The sequence below is a fragment of the Myotis nattereri genome, assembly GCF_964212035.1.
Source record: "Myotis nattereri genome assembly, chromosome: X".
Classification (NCBI taxonomy): domain Eukaryota; kingdom Metazoa; phylum Chordata; class Mammalia; order Chiroptera; family Vespertilionidae; genus Myotis; species Myotis nattereri.
In genome coordinates, this window is record NC_138078.1 from 137,504,088 (window position 1) to 137,522,472 (window position 18,385).

General features: G+C 47.3%; 1 protein-coding gene across 1 annotated transcript; it reads left to right on the forward strand.

The window, feature by feature from the left end:
- Positions 1 to 3,205: 3,205 nt before the first annotated feature.
- Positions 3,206 to 3,799, forward strand: LOC308511871 (melanoma-associated antigen 10-like; the record flags this gene model as incomplete). The annotated part of the gene is made up of 1 exon (XM_081081714.1): positions 3,206 to 3,799. One exon carries the CDS (start codon positions 3,206 to 3,208, stop codon positions 3,797 to 3,799), a length of 594 nt encoding a protein of 197 aa, XP_080937840.1.
- Positions 3,800 to 18,385: the final 14,586 nt, after the last annotated feature.

The following is an 18,385-nucleotide window of genomic DNA, read 5'->3' on the forward strand; positions in this document are numbered from 1 at the left end:
GTAAATCATGTGAGGCCTCACTCAGGTCCACAGAAGGGATGCAGAAGCACTGCCCAGAGTCAAGGTGCTTTTCCTGACTATTGCATCCGGGTCTGACAGGCTCTGGGGTTCGGTGTAAGGAGCAGGGTCTCAGTTTGGCAGAGGGAACAGTCAAGGTGAGGACCCCCAGGGAGGACTGGGGGAATCCAGGAACCCTAACTGGAGGGGAGTCCACAGAAGTCTGCCCTGCTCAAAGTGTTGGGAGGCCCTATGGTGGATGACCATGCAGAGAGGAACCGCAGAATCCCAGACCTGATGTCAGCCCTTGGAATTCAGGGGAATGACATATGTGGCAGAGGGGAGGACCCGGGTCTTGCCCCAAGTCCAGGTGAACATGCAAAGGGAAGACTGAGGGACCCTGGACACCACAACAGTGATGCCCCACATTACCCCTACTGTGAACCCTTGGAAGTCCCTGGTCCATGACCACTTGCTCTCTTCCTGACTTGGGCCTCTCAGGTTGACAGGAGGTTCCAGCTCCAGCCAGGAGTCACGGTGAGGATCCTGCAGGAAGACAAGCGGACTCCACCCCCTGAGCTCTGAGGGGTCAGGCTCCAGGTAGGCAAAGAAGGGGGCTGCAGGGCTCTGCCAGGATACCAGGTGAGGACCCGAGGTAGGACTGTGCTAGGAAGCCCCCTAGCACACCTGGATGTCTGTATGCCTGAGGCTTGGCTAGAGCCGTAAGTGTCCGCAGTGTGCCTGTTCCTGCCAGCAGCACCTGCAAGCCTCATGGTAGGGCTGGGGATTTGGGTTGCTTCCAGGCTTCTACCTTAGCAGTGGCAAAGGGAGGTGAGGACATTGTCTTCAAGGTTCTGGATTCACGGCAACGTGGGAGGTGTGCCAGGCAATGCTGGTAATTAAAGTGTGGGTCTTGAGGCAGGATGATGGTACTTCCCACCCCAGTAAACACAGCGACTGGCTGGCTTAGGCTCTGCAGGCACAACTGGCACACTCGGCCCGATAGTCAATGTGGTGTGTCTTAAAATCCACCTTGGAGGTCTCAGAGAGATGGAGGGCATGGCCTGCAGTATTCACTCTCAGTTCAGCAGAAGGGAAAGGTCCCAGGCACTCTCTGAGTAAGCCTAGGTAGCACAGGGAGGAAAGAGGATACCACACTCCAGACAACGGGTGCCCTGAACCCAGTCTGTGCTGTTGTCAGGCCTGGGAAAGGCCTGGCATGGGTCGGCAGAGGTGGTTCCTCCTCACGTTTGTCTGAGGGTACTCTGGAAGGACAGGGCCTTGGTCAGAGGGAATGGCTTCAGTTCATGCACAGATGAGCGGAGGTTGTGGAAGGGTCATAAAGGTGTGAATGCTTTCTTGTGGGAAACTGCAGCTATGAGCTCCCCGATTAAAGAAGAGAGCCCTCAGCATCAGGGAGTGTCCTGTCCTCAGCATCCAGATTCCCCAGGCAGGGTTACCTGGGTGTGACATGCTCTCCCTTTCCACATGCCTGCTCGTCCTGAGCTTTTGTCACTGAGGACAGTTATTCAGGGTGAAATCAAGTCAGCTGGATTCAGACCCAGGCCAGTCCAGGAAGAAAGGCAAGTATCCTGAGGCCAGACTACGGGAACTCTACCCGGAATGGATGGGCCCAGGCCCTGGTGTCAGTTGTGTGATAACCTGGACAGGGGTGGGGGCAGATGGAGCTCCTGTTCACTTTTGTCTCAGAGCTATCAGCAAGGTGAGGACCTTGGTGTGAGACCATACGTCATATCATCCCCAGGATCCAAATTTTGTCAACACAGAGACAAGTCCCAGTTCCTGCCAAGAATCAAGGTGAGCACTGAGGGGGAGCAGAGCACATGGGAACCCAGACTTACCCTGCCTCCTCTGTCAGCAATGGGGAAACTCGGAATAGGGCCTGGATTACCTCAGCTCACTTCCCTACTCCTGTATCTCAGGGAGGTGCACCCTAAGTCTAAGTAGATTGCGCTCAGTCAGCAGAGAGAGTGTCTGAAACCCTGCAGTGCGTCATGGTGATAAGTGATCAGAGCCTTAACCCAGCGTAGATGGACCCAAATCTTCAGTCACCCCTTCTTGATCCTCTGGGAGAGGGACCCCCTCATTTTCTTCACTCAAGTGTCAGGTGTGTGTGGTCTTGTTCTGAGAGTTTGACCTCAGGCCAGCAGAAGGCAGTGAGGGGCCTGGCCCTGGCAGGGGAAGGGTGAGGATCCTACATGTGCAAGGAGGAACCTCCCACCCACAACAGAGGGGACCTCACAGAGTCCTGCTGCCCCTCCTGTCAGCATTGGGGTTCCAGGACTGTGATTGCCATGTGCATCCTGAGGTGCTCCGTTTTTCCCACCAGCAGAGCCCCCGGATAGAAGGAGGTGAAGGCCTTGGTTTATGCTACATATTCTCAGGTCACAGAGCAGCAGGAGGCCAGGGAGTGCTAGGAATTAAGGTGAGGTTCCGACCATGAATATGTCCCCATGGGCTCGCCACCACTGTCAGAGGGGACCCCACATTGCCTGACACCTCCACACCCCACCGTCAGCTACAGAACCCTGCGCTGTGCCTTCTACACCCTGAGCAGTCATGTCACTTCCTACTTCAGGCTCCTAGTGGGCAGGCTGATCAGGAGTGAACCCTGTGAGGCCCATGGACACCCCTAAAGGGGAGACCTGGAAGTCACCTTTGTCAGAGCCGCCTAGGGTGTGTTTCTCAGCTCATGCCTCTCATACTCCCCTTCCCCCAGGCCCGTGGGTCCTAATTGCCCATCTTCTGGCCACACTCGGTCACTGTTCGAGCACGAGTCATCATGCCTGGTCATCATATGAGTGAGCCGTGGAAGCCTGAGGAAGACCATCTGGACCCAATGGAGATCCCTGACATGTTGGTAGAGGAACTGTTCTGGGCTATGCAGGAGGAGGAGGAGGAGGAGGAGGAGGAAGAGGAGGAGGAGGAGGAGGCCCTGTCTCTGTCCTCCTCTCGGTCTTCCTCCCCCTCAGTCCTGTTTATAGACAGCCTAGAGGAGGTGTCTGCTGCTGAGACACCAAGTCCTCCCCAGAGTCCTCAGGGTGCCTCCCCCCATGCCATGGCAGCCTTTCCATGTAGACACGCTGACGATGTGAGCTCCAGCAGCCAAGATGAGGAGGGTCCAAACACTGAGGGAGACCCTGATGAAGATGCCGATTCCTTGCTCCACAAAGCACTGCATTTGAAGATGGTAGAAATGGTGGAGTTTCTACTCCTTAAGTATCGTGCAAAGGAGCCGACCACCAAGGCAGAAATGCTGATTAGTGTCATCAAAGAGCACCAGGACCACTTTCCTGAGCTCTTCAGTGCAGCCACTGAATGCATCCAGTGGGGCTTCGGTATTGTTGTGAAAGAAATGGACCCCAGTACTCACACCTATGTCCTGGCCACTGCCTTGGGGCTCAGCTATGATGGGATGGTGAGCGATGGGCACAGATATCCCAACACAGGCCTCCTGGTCACAGTTCTGTGGGTGATCGCCTCAGAGGGTGATTGTGCCCCTGAGGAAAAAGTCTGGGAAGCACTGAATGTTCTAGGGGTGTATGATGGGAAGGGGCATTGGCTCTATGGGGAGCCCAAGGAGCTCATCACCAAAATTTGGGTCCAGGAACAGTACCTGCTGTACCGCCAGGTGCCCAATAGTGATCCTGCATGCTATGAGTTCCTGTGGGGTCCCCGAGCACATGCAGAGACTACCATGTTGAACACCCTCCAGTTTGTGCTCGGGGTTAATGACAGGGATCCCTATTCCCTTTCATCCCTGCTTGAAGGGCCTGAGTAATGACACTATGCCTGAGCCAGAGTTGAATCCAGGCACTTTTCAGGCCCATGAGCATTAACTTCTTTTGCTGGGCAGAAAGTGCATCCAATTTTCAACTCTATGTTTGAGAAGAAACTAATAGTGAGGCCCAGGGAAAGATATGAGCTCCTATTATGATTGAGAAATTTGTGATTTATTATTTTGCGATTTTTAAGGAAATTTTTGAATGTCCCTTTTCATAGAAGCTTTCATAAACTTTTAGCATGTGAGTTTGTAAATGACATTGAACACATTATATATTTCTACGTGTCCAGCTCAAGAGTAAGAGATTTGCTATTGTATAACCAAAATTGGGACACTTTCCATCCTAGTTTGTGATCCCAAAATAGATAACATGGCATTATAAAAGGATTTCCTTGGAAATGTGTAAGAACTCGGCAGTACATGCAATGGAGTTAATAAATAGAAAAATAATAGCAAAAGGTTGTTAATTTTTGATTCTTATCTCTTCTCCTCTGCCTTTGCATGAAACAACTTATCGAAGGATCCTTGGTTCCGGCAAGAAAGTGGAGGGATTTCATCTGCATAAAGACGACCCCTGCTCAGTGGTTCATTTAATCCCCAGACATTCACTGAGCCTATGTCCTCTGGAAGATCCTGTGTTAGTAGTGGGGACACCAACATAAGCAGGGCACACCCACCCACAGAATGATAGTGTAGGAGCTATAGTCATATAAGGAAGGGGTTAGGTGTCCCCTAAATCTTACGAACAAGTAACAGAACAGGTGAGGTGGTGGGCCTCCAGGGAACAGCACTCAATTTTGAATGGCCTTCATTTTTACCGCAGCGTAGTTGCAACAGCATGGTGGAACTGGAGAGCATTATGTTAAGCCAAATAAGCCAGTCAGAGAAAGATAATTATCACATGATCTCACTTATATATGGAATATAATGAACAACAAATGGATGGACAAAAACATCCAAATACAGAGAAGCATTGATCTGACCATGAAACCTAAAGAGGGAAGGTAGGGGAGGGTGGAGGTAAGGGGGAGAGATCAACCAAAGGACTTGTATGAAGCATATAGGCCTAACCAATGGACACAGACGCCAGGGGGGTGATGGCATGAGTGGGGGGCTGGAGGAGGGCAATGGGTGGATAAGGACTCATATGTAATACCTTAATTAAAAAATGATGTGCATGGCATGAGCCACGCAGACACTGTGCCATTGGACAGTATGAGCACTAGGCGTGTTATACCCATCATCTGCACAGATTTCTACAGAAATAGAGTTACTGAGCCATGAGAAACATGATGGCCTGGGAGAGCCTAATTGGGATTAAATGTTAATGATCTTGAGTGTACTCTGGCCAATCATTATCAAGGGGTAGATTTTGGGTGGGGGTGAAATGAATGAAAGCATTTGTTTGGATGAAAGAGCAGCTTGGACAGAGGGAAAGAGTTGTAAGTAGATTCTCTTTTTGGCATCTTTGTGTGTGTCCAGCTGGGAAGGCTCCCCACACCTGAATGTCAGCATACATCCATGAATTGGGTATCCTCTTTGGCCGACTGGGTGTTCTGTGCCCAACTGAGCTGCACATTCTCTAATATGACCTTAATAACAAACAAGTAATCACAGTGCCAGAGGCGAGAGTGGAAGTATCTGGGATAAAAACGATATTAGAAATAACTGCCATTCATTACAGATTCAGTCTCCACTAGGTACTGTGCACAGTGGTTTACAAACACTCCACACATCCCTGCAGTCCTATAAGACAGGGCTTATCAGACCCACTTACTTCACAGAGGAAGAACCTGATGCCCATTGGGCCTGCTAATTTTCCCAAGAATACATGGCTAGTAAGTGGCATCGTGGAGTCTTGACCCCTTGCCTGAATTCATCAGGAGTCCATGATATTTCCTGCCTTTCTAGCCCATGGCCCACCTTCTGCCTCACAATTAATCTGTCCTCTAAGTATGAATGAACTCTTTCAGATGACAATTAGTAGAACCCTGGGGCCCAGGCAAGAGCAGGCCTAAGGAAGGAAGGTGACAGTGAGAATAAAGCATAATTTGGAGATTGTCGGAGGTTTATTGATATCTCAGTCTTCCCGGGGCCAGGATTTCTGCCTCGTCCCAGCATTTTCCCTCATGACAACACCCTTCCCCTGGTCTTCCCTTGGGTGCCTCCTGTCCATCCATGAATCATGATCTGCTGACTTGCTTATCAGTGCAGCCTCCTTCTAAGGCTGCACAGAATCTCCTGCCCTCAACCTTTCACAGAGGCTCCCTACTCCCTTCAGAATGACCCTGCTCTCCCATAGCTCACCCTCCATCCCATCTGAGAGCAATAGCCCCTTATTTATTTTCTATTAAGAGATAACTCTAAATAGGAATATACTTTCAAGAAGTTTTTATTTTATTTTTGACACTATTACAGATACCATATTTTCCCTTCTTTTGACCCTGTTCACATAGCACCTGTCTTCCCTGCACCCTCTGGCCTTCACCACATTGCCATCTGTGTTCATGGATGTTCTTTGGCTAATCCCTTCAGTTAGTTTCATCCAATCCCTCTCTCCCCCATCCCCTCTGACCGCTGTCAGTCTGTTCCATGTCTTCATGCCTGTGTTTCTATTTTGTTCGACAGATAATGTTCACTAGATTCCACACATAAGTGAGGTCATATAGTTTTTCTCTTTCTCTGACTGGCTTCTTTCACTGAGTATAATAATCTCCAGATCCATACATGCTGTCTCAAAAGTTAAGAATTCCTTCTCTTTTCATGCCAGGTAGTATTCCATTATGAAAATATACCATTGTTTTTTTATTCACCCTTCTATTGATGGGCATCTGCACTGTTTTCAGCTCTTGGCTATCCTACATAATAAAAGCCTAATATGCAAATTGACTGAATGGTGGAACAACCAGTCACTATGACGTGCCCTGACCACTAGGGGACAGACACTCAACGCAGGAGCTGACCCCCTGTTGGCCAGTGCTCTCCCACAGGGGGAGCTCGGTTCAGCCAGTGCATCAGTGGCGAGTGCATCAGTGGTGGCAGGAACCTCTCCCGCCTCCATGGAGGCACTAAAGAGCAGCAATCAGGTGGGTGGTAAAGAGTGAGGGGCCCCGGACTGCAAGAGGGTGCAGGCCTGGCTGAGGGCCGCCCCCTACAATGATCGAGTTTTGTGCACTGGGCCTCTAGTTGTAAATAATGCTCTTTGAACATAGGGCTGCATATATTCTTTGTGATCGGTGGTTCAGGCTTCTTAAGATATATTCCTAGAAGTGGGATCACTGTTTCAAATGGCAGCTTTATGTTTCATTACTTTAGGAAACTCCACACAGTCTTCCATAGTGGTTGCACCTGTCTGCATTTCCACTAATAGTATACAAGGGTTCCTTTTCCTCCACATCCTCACTAGCACTTTTTGTTTGTTGATTTATTGATGGTAGCCATTCTGGTAGTTGTGAGGTGGTACCTCACTGTCATTTGAATTTGCATATCTCTGATGATGGGTGAAATTGAGCATTTTTTCTTGTCTCATCCATTTGTATGTCCTCTTTAGAGAAATATCTACTCAAGACCTCTGCCCACTTTTAAATTGCATTGTTTGTCTTCTTTGGTTGAACTGTATGAGTACTTTATATATTTTGGAGATTCACCCCTTATCAGATGTATCTTTGGCAAATATGTTCTCCCATGCAGAGGCTTCTCTTTTCATGTTGTTGCCGGTACCCTTTGCTGTGCAGAAGCTTTTTAGTTTGATGTAGTCCCATTTGTTTATATTTTCCTTTATTTCCCTTGAACTGTGTGACATATCAGCAAAAAATATTGCTATGTGTAATGTCTGAGAGTTTACTGCCTATGTTTTCTTCCAGGATTTTTATGGTTTCATGACTTACATTTAAGTCTTTTATTCATTTTGAATGTATTCTTCTGAATGGTATAAGTTGGTGGTTTCATTTCATTGTTTCACATGTACCCATCCAAGTTTCCCAATACCATTTACTAATGAAGAGACTGTCTTTACCTCATTGTATGCTGTTGCCCCCTTTGTCAAATATCAGTTCACAGTGTAGGTGTGGGTTGACGTTTGGGCTCTCTGTTGTGTTCCATTGATCCATATGCCTGCTGTTCTGTCATTACCAGTTGTTTTGATTACAATGGCCTTATAGCATGGCTTGATATCAGGTATTGTGATTCCTCTAGGTTTGTTCTCCTTTCTCAAAGGGTCCTGAACATGTTGCCTAATAGAGACTGTCTGACTGGTGGCCAGGGTACCAATGGGTGAATTTCTGGGACCCAGCAGACTTAATTGAGGAAGGCCAGTTTCATAATGGCTTTCTTCAACTCCACTGAAGTCAGCAAAGTGGGTATTTCATCTTCAAAGGAAAAGATGAGCCTGATGTTCTAGATTCTTCACCTCAGTGGAAATTCAGTTGCTCTTGCTTCAAAGAACATTAGCTAATGGTCCTACAGAAGCCTTGGGATGCAAGGGTGCCTTAATCATAACAAATAAACACCCTCTCTCCACCAAATTCCAGATTGTGGTTTCCAAACCCTCTCTCCAATTTCCCTCCCATAAAATGGACAAGTCCCTTCATATAAGTAATCGGTAGAGGCATGAGCTAGCAAAGTGCACAAGGAAATCTTTTCAGCCTTTAAAGAACTCATTTAAGAAACAATGTTTGGTAGGCAACTAAAAGGAGCTGGCTGCTTTTCCAGAGACACTAGGAGCCCCCCACCCCCACCCCGAACCCACCAACACCTATCCTCTAGGGCAGTGGTTCTCAACCTTCCTAATGCCGTGACACTTTAATACAGTTCCTCATGTTTTGGTGACCCCCAACCATAAAATTATTTTCATTGCTACTTCATAACTATAATTTTGCTACTGTTATGAATCGTAATGTAAATATCTGATATGCAGGGTGTATTTTCATTGTTACAAATTGAACATACTTAAAGCATAGTGATTAATCACAAAAACAATATGTAATTATATATGTGTTTTCTGATGGTCTTAGGAGACCCCTGTGAAAGGGTCTTTCGACCCACAAAGGGGTCGCAACCCACAGGTTGAGAACTGTTGCTCTAGGGCATATCCTCCAAGAATATACTGACTTTGTGCATGAATGCTCTGTAATCCTGTTTAGAGGCACAGAGACCATGGACTGAGCCTGAATCTAGACCAGCCGTGGGCAAACTACGGACCGCGGGCCAGATCCAGCCCCTTTAAAATGAATAAAACTAAAAACAAAAAAGACGGTACCCTTTTATGTAATGATGCTTACTTTGAATTTATATTAGTTCACACAAACACTCCATCCATGCTTTTGTTCCGGCCCTCCGGTCCAGTTTAAGAACCCATTGTGGCCCTCGAGTCAAAAAGTTTGCCCACCCCTCACCCAGGGGCTCCATTAAGGATCCAGTCCTTAGGCTAGGGGCACTTTGGGGGATTCTGTTCCCAAATGCCTTTGCACTCCACTTTTAGAAACAAAGGATGGACCCTCAGAGAGCACAAATTACACCACTTAGTGCAAGACATGGGACAAGGACTCATGGGACAAGGACACAGACTCACTAAAAAGGAAAATTCCAACATGTTTAGGTAGCTGTGACTGAATGAAGCAGATATGAAAATAATCATGGCTATGTACTTGAACATAGATGAGATCCTGGGTGTGGGATGTGACTAAAGTCAAATGCAAGTCATCATCACCACAGAGGAGAGGATACTACAGTGGTTTTTGTGATCCATGTTCTCTATCTGTTTGAGGTGGTCTAACTACCAACTTTGGTCTTAATACTCTAAAAAGGGAGATAGAAGGGTACCGTGGAAAGGTGACACTGCTTGTACCCCCACCTATACAGGAACACACCCTACTCTAGGGACAACTTGACCCGGGCTAATAAAGCAGGACTCTTCGTTTGGGCTCATGTGAGCAGGACCCAGCAACCAGCAAGAGTAGCTGGAAGAGACCAAAGAAGCATGCTTGTGGAGGGTGCATTGGACAGGGGGGCTACCTGCTGAGATGGGGCCAACCACCATTTTCTGGGAGGTACAGTCCCCCAGGGGCCCATCTGACCCCGGCATTCTTGGTGGTAGCCAAGCTAGGACTAACCAAGGCCTTGACCTTGAGCTATCAAAGAGGCCATCAATAGGCCTCTCCCTCTCTAGGGATGAAAGAGAGATAGACTCATGACCTCTCAACACATCCAGTGAACTATCAACAAGAAACAATCTCCCTGGCAGCAGATGAGAGTTCTTTCTGGTATCCTGAACCCAATTTTTCTGTGCTTTTTGGAAAGAGAGAACCTGGGGGCCCTATACACATCCACTCCCCTACACTTATCCAGGGCCCAAACTCCAGAGCAGCTGTGAGCCATCTTTGGGAAATCACATGACTTAAGCATCTGGTGGCCCCATGGCTGAGACTCTGGAACAGCCGTGGGCAAACTATGGCCCGCGGGCCAGAACCAGTCCATTTGAAATGAATAAAACTAAAAAAAAAAATCGTACCCTTTTATGTAATGATGTTTACTTTGAATTTATATTAGTTCACACAAACACTCCATCCATGCTTTTGTTCCTGCCCTCCGGTCCAGTTTAAGAACCCATTGTGGCCCTCGAGTCAAAAAGTTTGCCCACCCCTGCTCAAGAATTTGGAGGGCAGTATATATTGGGCATCCGTGCTGTGACCCCCCTGCTCAGGGATAGGATTAGAGTAGTCAATGCTTTTTAATGTAGAGCATCTCCATGCCAAGTCCGAGTACCCATGAGATGCACGGAGCCAAGCTGATCCTATCACAGGTGTTGGAGAGACACAGGTACCAAGCAGGGTGCCAAGACAACCTATAACCAGAGGACCCAAGCCAACATGCTGCCAAATTGGAAGGAAACAATGACTTTCTGGGACTGTCCTTCCCAAGAATGCTTTGGGGGATAGTGGTGGATGATGCCTCCATGTCTGTGCACTGGAATGATGCTGGAGACCCCAGGATAACTGAGAAAGATCTTTTCCAATGTGAGGTTCTTTGCCGAAGGGGCAAGGAGCAAGTCCTTGAATCTGACAGCCTGAAGACGTTCATCCATCCGCTTGCTGAATCGGATTCAGCAAAATATGCCCAGGCAGTGCCCCAGGGAACAGGATGATGGTAAAGTAGAAAGTCCTCCCATGTCCCATGTTCTCTGTTACTCAAACATCTTCTTAGTAGGTGCAGAAGAATGATATACTGAAAGGGTTTCATTTCAGGGGATAACTCTTTTTCACATGAGATAGTATTTTTCCAAAGGTGATAAAGTACAGATTTATATATGAAACTGTAACCCCCTTAGACATAATCTGCAGGGATGACTAAAGATTCTGAGAAGCCAGTTAATATCAAGTAGATATATTTTTCCTCCCAGAATTACTGAATTAATGTTGTTTCAGGTGTACAGAAACAGCAATTCCAGAAAGACAAACCTTGGCTCGTCCAGAACATCAAGACAAAAGGAAACCAGATGAATCATACTTGGCCAGATACCACCTCAACTCCTCCGCAGAGAAACAAGAGGCTGCCCCATAGCAGACACTCAGGAAGAAAGAATTCAGCATGAAAAAGGCATTGAAGAAGTTGAGCAAAAGGAAATCACGCAATCCGCAGGGACCGAGTGCCACCTGCTCATTCAAGTTCTCAGTTCTGCTGCTCATGAACAGTGCCATTGAGGTCAGGTGTGAAAGTGAGGCAGGTGGTCCAAGTGGGGAGGGCATATATGGGAATGGCATGCTTGTTCCCCTGCTATTGCCTGAATGGATGGCACAGGGGCTCTGACCTCTAGCCCCCTAAATCACACACTATATGATTTGATGATGTATTTGTACAACACCTGGTATTTATATGGTGATGGCTTGCCGGAAGCCGGTCCATCCTTGCTGCTTGACACAGTCGCTGCAGGAGGGAAATATCTGCACAGCATATGTTTCAAGGGACCTGGCGTATATAGCACACTGTTCTTAATATGTTTGCTCCCCTTAGCGCTGTGTGTTTTAACCAAGGTCACCTCTCCGAGAAAGGTTGTTTCCCAGGTAGGGATTTTTCCCTGAAGTTAGGGAGGGGATGAAACTCCTTAACTAAGTGCCAGGCGGGTAGTTAATCACTTTAACTACAAACAATCATGCTTAAGCTACATAATCTTTACTCCCTGGAATGGAGATAAGAAACGCCCTAACCTTTGTAATAGAAATTGACAGGAATAAAATCAACTGATATAAATACGGATGTAACAAGACAATAAACACCAGAACCTCTCTGGAGATCCAGACCGGAACTTGGCTGGAGATCCTGGCTAGGCTGCTGATCAACTGAACACTGTCTCCGTGTCCTTCCTTCTTCGCCGACTCCGTCTACGCCTTTGGGAACCCCTGGACCTGCTGGGGTTGGACCCCGGCATCTGGCGCCCGAACAGGGACCCTTAGGTAAGTACCCCCGTACTTGGGACGGATAGGACTGCACCATAGGTTGCTGCAGACCCCCCCCCCATAGAGAAAAAGTAGGGTAAGCGGGTAGTTAGTACAGAACTTAGATTGACAGGATGGGTCATACTGAGTCTAAAGAAAAAAGACTCTGTATTAATCTTTTAACGCCTATGCTTGCTAGCAGAGGAGTTAAGGTTACTCCCAGTCAGACAGAAAGTTTTATAGAAGACGTATGTCAATGGCTTCCTGAGGATGGAACTGTTAATTTAGAAACTTGGACTAAAGTAGGAGAGCAATTACAGAACTATTACAGCTACCATGGATCTGAGAAGGTCCCGGCAGATACCTTTTCTCTCTGGAATTCAATTTGTGAAACCTTGGCACCAGAGGCAAAAACGGTTGAACTTTCTCAAAATTTAAATAGTCCCCCGGCTCCACCCAGAGAGGATACATCATTATTGTCTTCAGCTCAATCTAAAAGCAATTTAGCTAGGCCTACTGATCGGGAGGAGAATAAGTATCATAAACATGACCATTGGTCCTTTCCAGTCAGTAGAGAGGAGAGAGGCCCTCCCATTCAAAACAGTCTCCCCAAATTAGAAAGGAAGCCTAAACCAGGTCCTGTGGCTCCTATGAGCTCCATGTCTAAATTTCAAAGGGCGATAAGAGAAGCTGAAGCTAATGGAGATCTTGAATTCTCACTCTGCTTCCCAGTTACATATGAGAATGAGTCTGTTGGGAATAGAAACCCCACCTTGGAGCCTATACCTTACAAAGTACTTAAAGAATTAAAATTGGCCTGCTCTGAATATGGACCTCTAGCTCCTTACACACAAACCTTGGTAGAAACCCTAGCCAGTAAATGGATGACTCCTTATGATTGGTCACAGGTTTGTAAATCCTGTGTCTCAGGAGGCGATTACTTATTATGGAAAACTGAATATGAAGATCTTGCTAAGAAAGCTGTAGCCACTAGCGAAAAAACCAGAAAAGGAATAACCCTAGACATGATATTAGGAGAAGGTGATTTTAACACGGCTGAGGAGCAAATGAATATGCCCACAGAGGCACTTACCAAAGTAACCAGTTGTGCAGTAAGTGCCTGGAAATCCCTACCTCATACAGCAGGAAAAACAACCACCCTTACAGAGGTTAAACAGAAGGTCGAGGAACCATATCAGGATTTCCTTTCTCGCCTCATGCAGGCAGTCAAGAGAGTAATCAATAACAAAGAGGCAGCCGATATCCTAATCAAACAACTGGCTTTTGAAAATGCTAATAATACCTGTCAGGCTTTATTAAGGCTGATTCTCAGAACAGGAACTATAAAGGATTTTATAAAACAGTGTGCTGAAGTAAGTCTAGCATTTATACAGGGTGTAGCTATAGCTGCAGCTCTCAAAGGGAAGACATACCCTCAATATGTACAGGGTATAGGACAAGCCAGTGATAGTACAGGTAATAAAAGAAATATGAACTGCTACTCTTGTGGCTTATCTGGGCACTTTAGCAGAGAATGCCCAAATAAAAATAATAATAGGCCAGATGGCAAGCTCCTCGACAGCCTGGAAATACATTAGGGAATAATATTAATCCTCCAAAAACCATTTGTCCCCGATGTCAGAAAGGATTCCATTGGGCAAAGGAATGTAGATCAAGATACCATAAAAATGGTCGGCCTTTCAACTCTACAAATAGCTCCCAAGGAGGTTATATCCCATCACCTCAATTGGGAAACTTGAGAAGGGGCCACCCCCAGGCCCCTGCAATAATAGGGGCTTCAACCCTCAACCCCTTTGCAAATTTCAATCAGTCAGTGACCTCTTCAGGGCAACCCCAGGCAGTGCAGGATTGGACCTCCACTCAACCACACACGCAATACTAACCCCAGACTCGCCAGTAGCAGCCATTCCTACAGGAGTGTCTGGGCCGCTGCCTGAGGGAACCGTAGGTTTAATATTAGGATGGAGCTCCACCTCGTTACAGGGGATCTTAGTCATCCCAGGAGTTGTTGATGCAGACTACACAGGCGAAATACAGATTTTACTTTCCCCACCCACCACAACTATACAGATTCAGCCCAACCAGAGAATTGCCCAATTAATCCTGTTACCAATACATAAAATAGGGACAGCTGTTACTCAGAAAGCTAGAGGGGCCGGAGGCTTTGGATCTAGTGATGCAGCATTTTGGATACAAGAAATCCATGCTACTAGACCTACAAAATTATTACAAATTCAGGGGAAACCAATTGAAGGTCTATTGGATACAGGAGCAGATATTCCCTGCATAGCAGGGAAGGATTGGCCCCCTTCATGGCCCATGCACACCACCTCCACTTCCCTAGTAGGACTAGGCAAGGCATCTAATGTAAAAAAGAGTTCTCAGATTTTAACTTGGGCTGATGAAGATCAACATTCAGGAACATTCTGTCCCTATGTAATTACAACTATCCCCTTTACATTAGGGGGAAGAGATATCTTATCTCAAATGGAAGTTCTATTATATAGCCCCAGCGGTGTTTGATTTACTCCTGTTACAAAATATTACAAGAAAATGAGTTTAAATATTCCTCTCCTCATCATGTTCTACAACATACTCTATTTGTAATTAATATACTAAATGTAGATTCTGAGGGAAATTCCCCAATGCACAGGCATTGGAACCCTGATCTAACTAAACCTAAAGCCCTCATCAAATGGAGAGACTTGCTTACAGGAGACTGGAAGGGACCTGATGTACTTTTAACTCAGGGGAGTGGATATGCTTGTATATTTCCACAGGACGCAGACTCACCTGTGTGGATTCCAGACCGTCTAGTCCGACCTTATGTCTCACCGCCCGCCATCTCTGCCTCATCATAGCACACCTGACCAGTGCCAGTCTGCAGCAACTGTGCAGCCCTGAGCTGGAACAATCTGTCCATTGGGAGGATCACATGTGCCTCCATTTTGTCTTTCCACATGTCCCAGCTTTGCCCCACATTTCCTTTCCTTTTTCCTTTTTTAAAAATCTAACTACTTGTTTGCTGGTTCTTTGGCCTTTCTCCTTCTTTGCTGAACACAGCGTTTTCTAGAATCTCCCTACCCTACTGTTCCAGGAAGGGCACCTCCCTTTTATGCCGTGACTAGGGGTGTTTGGTATATGCCCCATACATGGAGTTGTCTTGTGCCAAGAGCCTGACATCCTGGGCTGAGAAAGCCCTGTTCCAGGACTCTCCTTTGTCCTATATTGGCGCCTCTTACCCTTGTGCCAAGAGGGACCCTCTTCTTACAATCCAATTGCCCATAGCTGTTGCCTGAGCTCTCTGTTCATGCTGAGGTTGAAGCCTCGTGGTGGCTGGTACCATGGATCTGTCTCTGGCCCAATGGCGTAAGCTGGGCCCTCTCTAGAGAAGAAACCTGAGTTCCCTATGATCAATGCCAGAGCCCCGCCAGCAGGCGAGGGAATCCAAAGGCAGTTGCTGGGCATGGAGGCCAGAGGGACATAGGCTATCAAGGAGACAAAATTGAACCTCACATCACCCTACTTGGCCCAGAGATGGCTGGTAGTCAACGACGGGTAAGACTCCACAGGGTGGGGCAACCTAAGACAGGCACAGTCGGGGGCCAGTAGGAGAAAACTTGGGGTGCAACAAAGGTGGGGCACAGACCCCCCTCCCCAATGGTGCAGGGGCTTGAACACTCGCCCCTTCTGAGGAAGGTCTCCTGTCCCCATGGCTGCTTCCTGCTTCCCATGCCCAGCTCAGATCGGGACCCAGGTAAAGACAGAGACTGGCTGACAGCAGCTGCCCACTCACTGCAACAGGACTTGTTTCCCATTTCTACCTGGGACCACAGGGAAAGGGGAAGCTGAAGGAAAGGGCTGTGTCAGGATGCTGCCTTCTTCCCTTTCTTCTCCCTCTTTTTTCTAAACACTTCCATGCCTTGTAGTTCTTTTGCTTTCTCTTCTTTTTCTACTACCCTCCATTTTCCATATCAGCTGGATCCAGAGGGCACAGCTTACTCCTCCTCGGACATCGACACCACCATCAACCACGGCCCTGATGGACCCTTTGATGCAGCCCTTCAACTTGCTGACGCTTCGGGAAGCCTGTCGCCAGTGATGCCGCCCGCTAGCCAGACCAACAAAGATAATCAAACCAACAACTTGAGGACAGCTGTAATCCCTTGACTGAAGAGGCCGGCAACCTTCTACAGAAATGGGGCTCCTTGTGCAATCCATCCACTATGTTTATAGTTATGCTCACTGTCATTGCTTGCCAGTCTTCTCCCGAGTTGTAAATGGCCCAATCTGAGAGGTGGCCACTGATTTGCATGCACTATCATTTAAAAAATAAAAAAGGGGGAATTTTCCGGAAGCCGGTCCATCCTTGCTGCTTGACACAGTCGCTGCAGGAAAGAAACATCTGCACAGCATATGTTTCAAGGGACCTGGCGTATATAGCATACTGTTCTTAATATGTTTGCTCCCCTTAGCGCTGTGTGTTTTAACCAGGGTCACCTCTCCTAGAAAGGTTGTTTCCCCAGGTAGGGATTTTTCCCTGAAGTTAGGGAGGGGATGAAACTCCTTAACTAAGTGCCAGGCGGGTAGTTAATCACTTTAACTACAAACAATCATGCTTAAGCTACATAATCTTTACTCCCTGGAATGGAGATAAGAAACGCCCTAACCTTTGTAATAGAAATTGACAGGATTAAAATCAACTGGTATTAATACTGATGTAACAAGACAATAAACACCAGAACCTCTCTGGAGATCCAGACCAGAACTTGGCTGGAGATCCTGGCTAGGCTGCTGATCAACTGAACACTGTCTCCGTGTCCTTCCTTCTTCGCCGACTCCGTCTATGCCGTTGGGAACCCCTGGTCCTGCTGGGGTTGAACCCTCGAAATGGCTGACCTTTCAGTCATGACCCAGCCCAAGGAACCTGATAAGGACTAGGAGGGGGAGGACTCCGTATATGGCAACTGTTCACTCTGTGAGCAGTTCAAGGGCAATGCAGGCCTATAAGATCACAGGTGACAGAAAACAATCAACAGTTTGTACCCACGAATCCATGTAGGCTTTAATAAAGAAAGGCAAAACTCCATGAATGAAAATAAACAGCACAATGATATTTGTGAGTCCGTGTTCTTCTGTTTCTGTGCCACACATCTCCTCAGATGAGCCTGAGGAGACTAGAAATCCTGGCCTGGACAGGCTTTTGTTCCCATTGTCCTCTTTCATTTTCACATACTCAGACAAGGAACTGGCTAGTTAGTCCTGAGGCAAGCCCAGGAAGATCTGGTCCCCTGAGCCTTGCCTACTGGACAGGAGACAGAACTGCCTGGCTCGTGACCTTGGTGGAATCACCTTACATTAGTCATGCAACTTGAAACAGGAGGGTCTTTACTCACGGGCCCCCCTATGATGCCAGGAAGTTTCTGATCAGCATCTGAGTATCTCTAGCCCAAGTTCCAGGGGCCTTGAAGAGAGGTCCACCTAGAACCTGGCCACTCCATCTGCTAAGCGGTGTACGACAGAGGCAGTCTGGCTCAGAAGATGGGCCATTCCAGTCAACGTATGGGAGAAAGCCCATCATCCTCACCAGTAACAACCATTACTAACCCTGCTAGTAGGGACCCAAATAAAGATTGCTCACACAAAAAAAAAAAAAAAAAAACAAACAAACAAAAAACAAAACCTCTACCCATCACTTTTCCATCAGAGCTGTACTTCAGATCTGTTCTTGTGTCACGAGGTAGTGATACAACATGTGTAATACAAGCCCTCATGAGCCAAGGGAGACTTTTACAGCAGACCAGTCACTGGCCAGGACAGACAGGTGTTTTCTTTCAAAGTCTGGTGTCTCCCTCAAGGTGAATGAGCTCATCCCTGCTGGTCACCCTCTGGCAATGGCAGTCATTCAGTGCCCGCTCCCAGACCTCCCACAATGACACCTGGGTGCTCCTGAAGTGTTCTCGGAGTTTGACCACACAGAGAGGGGGAGACTGTATAAGGGAGTCCTAAACACTAACCCATTCTCCTAAAACATTTCTCTTTGTACATTGCAGGAATAAGCAGGGCCAAAATGAGTGATAGCACCAAGATCTTTCCTAGCAGCTTTCCCTTTTCCCTAAAGCTCAGAGTCCTT